This window comes from Strix uralensis, chromosome 4, assembly GCF_047716275.1.
Source record: "Strix uralensis isolate ZFMK-TIS-50842 chromosome 4, bStrUra1, whole genome shotgun sequence".
Classification (NCBI taxonomy): domain Eukaryota; kingdom Metazoa; phylum Chordata; class Aves; order Strigiformes; family Strigidae; genus Strix; species Strix uralensis.
Window position 1 is genome coordinate 55,928,779 of NC_133975.1, and position 8,613 is coordinate 55,937,391.

The 8,613-nt window shown below is 47.6% G+C and overlaps 1 protein-coding gene across 3 annotated transcripts; it reads right to left on the bottom strand.

Annotated features, from left to right (window-relative positions):
• Positions 1 to 704: 704 nt before the first annotated feature.
• LAMTOR3 (late endosomal/lysosomal adaptor, MAPK and MTOR activator 3) lies at positions 705 to 6,208 on the bottom strand. Of its 3 annotated transcripts, none has more exons than XM_074866819.1 (7): positions 6,042 to 6,062; positions 5,607 to 5,654; positions 5,306 to 5,340; positions 4,452 to 4,510; positions 3,414 to 3,547; positions 2,267 to 2,330; positions 705 to 1,566 (listed from the first exon to the last, which is right to left on the bottom strand). In XM_074866819.1, exons 2-7 carry the CDS (start codon positions 5,613 to 5,615, stop codon positions 1,493 to 1,495), a joined length of 375 nt encoding a protein of 124 aa, XP_074722920.1. In that variant the 5' UTR covers positions 5,616 to 5,654; positions 6,042 to 6,062; the 3' UTR covers positions 705 to 1,492. The 3 variants fall into 3 exon arrangements, with proteins under 3 accessions (XP_074722920.1, XP_074722919.1, XP_074722918.1); XM_074866818.1 differs by lacking the exon at positions 6,042 to 6,062 and adding an exon at positions 5,886 to 5,998; XM_074866817.1 differs by lacking the exon at positions 5,306 to 5,340 and having other exon boundaries at positions 6,042 to 6,208.
• Positions 6,209 to 8,613: the final 2,405 nt, after the last annotated feature.

The following is an 8,613-nucleotide window of genomic DNA, read 5'->3' on the forward strand; positions in this document are numbered from 1 at the left end:
GCCATGAACTGAAGCCAATAAAAGCAGCGGCGCTCAGCTGGCCTGGGGAGTAGTCACAGACAGTTGAGCAGAAGTGAACAGCAAGAGCAGGCCTGAGGCAAAACACGAACGCTTTTGGCCAGAAATACGCAGAGACACCTGGGGCTCAGTTTCCAGCTGCTTCTGTAGTGACCAGCAACAGGAAACTCACGCCAGGAGCTCAGTTTAAATGGAAAAGGGTTGACTGACAACTTTTATATATCCAAGAGAGCTTCTCAGTCAAGACTTCCCCGTCCTCGTTTCCAGCACCACCCTTTCTCCCCATCCTGCCTGTGCTGAAGCTGGGGGAGGTATAAATGGGGGGGCAGTGGCACCCCCTCCCCAGCCTGAGGCAGAGCTCTGTCAGGAGCTCTCAGGCCAGCGGTGCTTGCTTCAGCGTGGGAAGTCTATGCCGCAGTCATCACAGGGGGGAGGGAACGAGGGGGGGCAAAGAGCAAGGGATTGACCCCCAGCCACTGGGAGCCCATCAGCACGAACTTCTGCATCGCTGCCCTGGCACAGGGCTCAGTATCCTTATCACCCGGCTGAGACACACGCTGCTTCATTTTCAGCCTGTAAACTCCTGGATTTTGTCCATTTACAAGCGATTAAGAGACCTGTTCTCTCCACAGAAAAGCTGATGTGCTGTGGAGTATTATGGTGCAACAGAAGAGTGGACCAGGCTCTGTCATTTAAAAATACTGTATTTTATTTATATTTTTTTACTTAGGAAAACCTAAGGGTAAATGAGCTGAGAGTGTCACCAGTGATGAACCCACACCAAGACTATGAGACATGAGATCTTCACAACCATGTTACACAAAAACCCCATGAAGAAGTGAGACATTGTTCAGGTGCTTTTATCTGGGCATCAGGAAAACCCCTAAAGCAACAGCTTTCATAGAAATAGCTTTCTTCTTAGCGGCAGCAGGATGCAGCGAGCATCCAGATTAGTAGCACTCCCTTGCCAAAGTGTCACCCAGGTAAGGCGGCTGGGATGTTGACTGATTGTACCGACACATCACTGCTAGTGAACTTGCTCTCACAATACTCTTTCAACCACATCTTTGATAGCACTATACAACCGACCTGCTTTCCAGCAGGCAGTGGTAGCTGGCCTGAGGAGGGACCCCACCGCGTGCACGGTTCCCTGTAAAGCAAGAGATCTGTGGGTTGCTGACTTGAGCCAACAGCACGATGCTGATCTGGCTCAGCAGGCTGAGCTGAACTCCATGGGAGCTATTTTGGTGGTCTCTCCAGTAATGCACAATACAAGAAGCATGGCCTAAAGTAACATCCACCTACAACACACTAGTAGATCGTTTCAGATTCAGTACTATGTACAATTTACTCTTACTTAGTATACTAAGGAGCTGTGGTATTTCTTCTGAGACATGTTATTTGACTGAGGATTATTGAATCTTTCTGTCCACTGGGCTGCAGAGGGATGCTGCACTCCGGCTATACCGTCAGGTTAAGACACTTCGACAACCTGCCTCAGTTCTTCAAAGAGGGGCGTGAGCTCCTTCTCTAAACTTACAATCAGCCCTGGAAAGAGAGAAGAGACAGAACACCCCATCAAATGACATAACTGAGAAGCCTCTCTCCAAACCCTGCAGCTCCCTCCCAAGTCATGGGCAGCGTTTCCCAAAACACAAAGGGTTTCACTCGAGCTGCTCGCTCTCCACGGGAGCAGCGGGCAGCACCCCCAGGCAGGATGCTGGCAGCACCCCCAGGAGCGCAGCCATGCGGCGCAGCTCTCCCCCGTGCTGCGGCTCACCTCCACTGTCACCTTGTGCTTCCCACGGCTACCGAGGCCCAAGCAGCTGTGCAGGAATTAAATTCCCTCATTAGCCAACACCCTCACAAGCAAGGTCAGCTGCCCCGCCAAAGGATTTCCGCACCCCACAGAAGTGAGAAGATAAAGCTGCACATGTTACTGCAGAACATAACTCGGAACTGACGGTTTGGACAGTACAATCATTGCCGGTGCAGTGAACACTCTCATGTAGCAAGGGTAAGGTTCATCACAGGAGAAGTGTGCTTCTAACAGAGTAACTTCAAGTCACCTAAAATCCATGAGTTTTTACTCACACCTTTCCCTTCTCCCCTTGACAATACACTGGCAAAATTCATAGTAGGAGCAAAGTTAATATACCTTGAAGTAAATTTGGGTATTTTACTCTCAATTATTTAAACGTCTGGGCCTTAAAATACTGCAACCTTTAAAATTCATGTGAAGACATACCGGTATTGGCATTGCTGCTAGCAATGAAACTCACTACCAAAGGTAAGCGATTGAACTGCACCACCTGCAAGGAGAGAGAACAGTGTTCATCCAGCAGTTAAACCATGTTGGATGCCAGAGTTCTGCCACATAAATTCTTTCTGAAACAAGCAGCCTCCTCAGTTTAAAGGACAAGCAGTAGCAAGAGCCACAGAGCTGACTTTTCAGTGCATCTATTTCATAAGATTCATGGTTAGAAACACCAACAGAACTTACACCACAGTACAGGGAGCTGCACATGGGAAGCCCAGCCTTTCCCTCCCTCCCTCCCTCCCTCCTGTGTTCTGCAGCATTAGCCACCAGAAATCTAACTCAGCTGCAAACACTGCAGAGTACACTATGGAGACCACACTCTCCATGGGTAACAAGAGGACAGGCATGTTTTTTGTTTTAAAATACTATTCTGTGTACAGCAGTATCTCTTCTTCCATTAATAGGGAATGGGAACCTTGAGCACAAGCTAGTAGCACCAAGAGAATGAAAGCGATGTACTCAACATGTGTAAACTAACGCATTCACGCATTTATTTTCCCAACAAAGCTAGATACTGTAGGCTAAACAGCTGGCCAGTTTACTGCAGTCATAATAAAAAAAGCTGTCAAGACTACTGGAACTCGGGAAGAAGCAGAAACTTAATAGGTGAGGGATTTCAGGACACAAATAACCAGTTTGTAAAAAATGTGAGTGGTATTTCAAGGCTTACTTACATCAAAGTCATACTGTCAGCAAAATCAGCTATGAAGTAAGCTGCATGTGCTTGTTTAACTTTAGGTGTCACTGATTATAAACAAGTATTATTTGTAAAACAGAACATAAACCCTTCATAACAGATTCTGAAGACCATACGAGCAGCACCTGCTGCAAATTCCCAATTACCACCTGTTTAGAAAAATTCATCACTTTCAACCAGTAAATCTCAGTTTTGAGAAATATAAGAGAAACTTAACAAATAGCACAAAAGTTTAGCTTAGCCATTTAAACAGTGTGAGAAATAAACCACAAATACTTCAACAGCAGCCAACAGGAAATCTAGCAGAGTTTAAACCACCTCTCCCTTGCTCAAGAACAGCTCAGGTCACCGAGAGCAGGCGACACTGAGGTTACCCACCTGGTACGTATTGTAATAGCAGATGATACTCTTGTTCTTAGAAAGTCCTAGTTTACTGCCCTGATCTGTGGCAAGGGCAAAGGTGGACAGAAAGCCAGGTCGCAGTGCATGTTCTGGAGCATTATCGTTGGCAACTGGAAGGAAACAAGAAAATTCTTATTTTTACATGGTATCTGTCACTGCATCGCAACTCCTTATCCAGCTTAGTGCTGTGCCAAAAGCAGATCTGCTGCTGGGGAACGTGTAACACATCTTACATGCTTCCACAACGAGTACAGGACAATCTTCGTGAGTAGTACCTCGTTTAATGTTCCGTACATGATCAGTGCTCATGACACCAGTGTCCTTCCCAGCATAACTAAGAAACAGTCTTTTCCCTTATGATGCTCAGCCTGTGCTGATGTCACTTTGGTTTTGTGTCCCTCATTGTTTGCACTGATTCCAGCCTTTGAAACGATCACTGGCACATAACCACTTGAATAAAAACAGGTGAAGATGTGCAAGTTCTACTACGTGTTTAAAATACTTTGGGACATCAAAAAAAAATCTGCAGTACTTGAACCCCTGTATTCTTAAATTAGTGTACTTACAATGTAAAAACATCTTAAAGAAGGGCTGCAGAGATATGATAAAAATTACAGTACCAAAAAGCAAACTAAATGGGATAACATGTGTAAAAGTTGGACACAATTGCTTCTGAGCAGACCAGCCAAGCCAACAAAATCCTGATAAGCTTTCTCTAGTGTTTTGCATCAATCAGCCTGCAAGTGACTTGAAGATACAAGAACCTTACAGCACTCCAGCCCTTCTCACTGAGAAAAATTTCTGTGGCCTACAATTATTGAGGACACAAACAAAAGGATAAATTTAAAGAGGTACATAATCAACTATTGAATTTGAGGTAAAAGTCTAATTTAATTCTCCAGTTTTGTATATTGAGGTCTCTGGTTATGCCTGGTAAGATGCTGCTGTACTTTTCCACCCCCTGCTGTTCAATCAGGAATTCGGTTGCAGAGCACAGTGAGAAGCTGAAGTTACCTTTGATAACAGGCACACCATCTCTATCTGAGACTACAATAGCATGAAGACCTTCAACGCTGCAAAAAAATGAAGAGACACCATGTTAAAACCAGAGTAATTAGTAGCAAAGATTTTTTTTCCTGCACAAATGTGAAAGGAAGGGGAAAATATGGAAAACATCGATGCCTTCACTAATTTAGTATTTCACTGAAAGGGACTTGTTCTGTTCCAGGCGGTCTCTTGGAGCAGTAAAGAGACACATACAAAACAGAACTACAGAAAATTGCACGTAACTTTTAGCTTCAGAAAGAGGACTGATGATACTAATCAAATTTCATTAGTCAAGCAAGAGTCTCTGTCATGTTGTCCTCGCTCAACGAGTGCCAGTTTCGCTGTATTTGCATGCTGTCTCCAACTGTAGCTGTACAACACTGCTAGTAACTGGCAATTACCGAAAAGGGAATTATCAAGGATTAGGCAACCGAGTCACGAGGAATGTTTTTTCCACTCCTCATGACGCCACGGTGCGCACCCTTCCCTTCTCTTCAAACGAGCGAGGGAAGGGTTAAGCTGTCCTCACCTCGAGGTCCTTCCAGCTCACTTAAAACAACCAGGAGCGCGTACCGGTTATACGACTACTCCCTCCAACAGCGAAAGGGGCTGGCAATTACCAGCTCCCTGCGGTCAGGAGGGTTCAGGTAATCGCCTTGGCAAGCTGAAAGCGACTTCACCGCCGGCCCCGCCGCCCGGGCAGCCCGGCCGCCAGCCGCTGCGGGCTCCGCTCCGGCGGGCCGGGGGCAGCGCCCAGAGCCCGCAGCCGCCGCAGGGCCGGGCCGGGCCGGGCCCGCCGCGCCCCCCCCCCCGCCAGTTACCTCGGCAGCTTCTTGTACAGAAACCTCTTCAGGTCCTGGGGGCAGAGACGGGCGGCACGTTACTTATTTCCACAGAAGGCGGGCGGAGGGAGCGCCCTGCGCCCCGCTCCCCCGGGTGCAGCCCCGCCGTCCGCGCCGGGGCGGCTCTCCCTCCCCAACAGGCCCCGACCCCCCAGCCCCGCCGCCGCCCCAGGCGCACCCGCCCCGACGGTCGCCCCCGCCCCGCCCCGGCGTTTCCCTCAGGCCGAGCCGCCGCCCGCGCCCCAACCGCCGCCCAACCGCCCCGCGGAGCCGCACTTACGTCGGCCATGGCTGTGGGCCTCCCGGCGTCGCCGCCACCTCCGCGGGCCTGCGAGACGAGAGGGAGCCCGGTCACCCGCGGCGCAGCGGGAGCGGCCCCCGCCTCAAAGGAGGGGAGCGGCGGGCGGTCGCGCTCCCTCCCTGCGGCCCGGCCGCCTCCCCCCGCCCCGCTGCCATGGTAGAGGCCGTCCCTCCCGCTCCCCAGCCCCGGGAAGGGAGAGCGGTTGGGCCGAGACCACCGCCACGCCGACGGAGGGGGGTTGCCGCCGCCCCGCCCTACCTGTCCGCGCGGCCGGCGCGCCCCGCGCTGCCACCGCCCTCAGCGCCCACCCGCACGGCGCCGCCGCCGCTTCCCCTTTAAGCCTGTGTCACATGACGGCGCCCCACCCTCCCCAACCCGGAAGCGCTTCCCCGCCCCGCCCCAGCCCGGCAGCACCAGGTCGGTCCCGCTGGGGCCCCCGGAGGCGTCATCGCACCGGCTGCCGAGCCGGCCCCACCGGCAGGACAACTTGGCGGGCCGGCCCTTTGCTGGAGGGGCCGGTCCCTCCGCCCTGCCCAGTCCGGTCCGGCCCCGCCGCCTCCCCCCGTGCGCCTGCCGGGCGGCCAAAACGTGTCAGCGGCCCAAGCAGAGCTGACGGGAGGAGGAGGGAGGGGAGGAGCCGTGTGGCTTTTGGTGACCCCACGCAGCTACACGAGCCCCTCGGGCTTTCCCCTCTGACAGGTGAGGTTTTGGCTGATTCAGTTTTAGGCACCACTGGCAACGGCTGCACAACCTGGGAGGAAAAAAAACCACCACAGAATTTAAGTTAAAAGAATAACAACAGAAAAGAAACGTCCATTTCTGCTGAGTAGTTACACCTAGTTTTACTCCTCCAGTAATGCTTATTTCCCATACTTTTGGATCTAGTCAATCGAGCCACAGACCTGCAGGCTAATAATTTAACAGCTAAGGTAAAGAAATAAAACAGATTAATCTGGTAGATGCCCACAGTGTAACAGCGGTAACTGTGTATCTGTTTTTAAAGTCTTGTCTCAGAACTAGGACCCTAGTGGTAGATCTAAAAAACAACCAACAACCTGCTCGCAGCCTGTAGCAGTGCTTTTTCTCTATAAAAGAGCTGCTACATGCTCAGCACTGTTGATAACGTGAGGATTTTGCTTAGATGCCAATACTGGAGCTTCAATTAAAATAAAAAATGCTCACCTGAAAATTGCTAATGTTTCTCAATGTATACGTCTGGTGAAGTTTTAAAAATCCTGAAACAAACCACCTTTTGCAAGTAACAGAAAAAGCTCATCTAAAAGGGGCAAATTTATTTGTTGAGAATCTGTACGTCCTCAATCCAAGCCAAGCAGATACGACAGTCTGGTGAGGACTTGATCATGCTAGAGAGATACCTAAAGAGATGCCTATAAAATTCTCATGTGTGAGCTTCTGGTAGTACTTTGAAAATGCTACCTGGGACAACCTCGGTCCACTCATTTATTAAAATATCTGCTACCATACACTAAAAACATTTAAAAATGCAACTGGCTTTTTATGGTTTGTAGGCATGACGCTCAGTGATGGGTGTTACTTGCTTCCCTGTCACACTGAGTATGACTGAAAGCTATGCAAAAGCGTCTATGAGATGGCTCCTGTATTGCTAATATTAACGGGAGTTTTGTATTGCTAATATTAATGGGAGTTTTGTCTCCTGTTCCAGTGACAGCCTTTCTATACACAGAGCAAACCAGTACTGATGGGAGAAGTACATTCTACATGAAGGATAACATTGTAATTAAACATTGTATTTGAGTATTATTTTTAAAAATCCTGAGAAATCTCACACTCAGACCTAGGTCCTGCCAGACTGAGAAGTCTCATGATTATGCTGGAGAAGTATGGGGAGGATATTTTATAATGGCATGTTTCTTTCCTATATTTATTACATACGTACTGTTTGCTCCTAAAAGTATCTTGATCATATGCCAAATATGGCACAAAATTTTATATTTGTTACATGGTACCTTTTCTCCAGGTTCTACCCAGTGGTTTACAAAGGAGCACGGGGAAAGCAACGCAGAGATCAGGCGCGCTTGTAAGGTTATAATGAATTGTTAGTAGAGGGGGGACACAGCACCAGGGCTCCTGACTGCCAGTCGCCATGAATCACCATGACCTCTGGTAAAACTGACTGCACTCTATTAACCCGATTTAGAGAACTGGGAAGACAGTACTTTTTAAAGTTATAGCTTCAGTAATTTGTATGTTAACTGATTTTTTTAAAACAAAATGTTTGCTTTTACTATTACATTTTCCTTCTACTCTTTTTGACAGATCTACAAGAAGGAAGAGTAACAACTGTTTAGGGGATGAATGAAATTTATGGAACGAACAACCTTAAAAAACATATTCCTGCCCTCTCATTTTAATTCTTTTACAGCATTCATTACAAAATTATATTACAAAAGTTGTCTCTGTTGCCTATTTAAATGCATCTGTTACATTTTAGTGACTATAATGTTCTACCTTTTCTTGGAAACTTGTAAAAGAATCAAGACTGTTTAAAAAAAGTTAAAAAATTGAAATTTAATCTTGTTTTACCTAAACAGTAAGAGAACTTGTAGGGAAATGTTCATCAGATGTGAACACTGATCTCGCTCGTGACTCAGTATGCTCCATAAATAGAACACATACTGATGTTATATTTCAGCAGATGCAAATCATCTCCCTTTTTCATTATGCTATGTCAAAAGGTCATGCCAAGATTCTTCACTTTTTGCAGGACATTCCTGCTTATCCTTTTAAAGGTGAAATCAAGAACCCATGTTTGTGCTATCTTTAATTCTAGATTAAATACAGGTAATGATTAAATAAAAACTGTAAGGAGTTAATTCTAGGTAGCTAGAAAAGTTGAGGGATTTTTAGTCAGGCTGTTCAAAACCAGTTTTGTTTTTCCCTTTCCAGTATCTTATTTTAATGAGAACTTCACCATCTGAAGAAAGGTCATCTGCAAAGTTTCAAG

What these genes read in the sequence shown, in the direction of transcription:
- LAMTOR3 (XM_074866817.1), bottom strand. Translation starts at nt 6,076, where the DNA reads ATGACGCCTCCGGGGGCCCCAGCGGGACCGACCTG. An exon ending in TGGTGTGCCTGTTATCAAAG is followed by an intron (nt 3,548 to 4,451) that starts GTAACTTCAGCT and finishes GTTTCCTTCCAG; the next exon opens with TTGCCAACGATAATGCTCCA. An exon ending in GCTATTACAATACGTACCAG is followed by an intron (nt 2,331 to 3,413) that starts GTGGGTAACCTC and finishes CTCTCCTTGCAG; the next exon opens with GTGGTGCAGTTCAATCGCTT.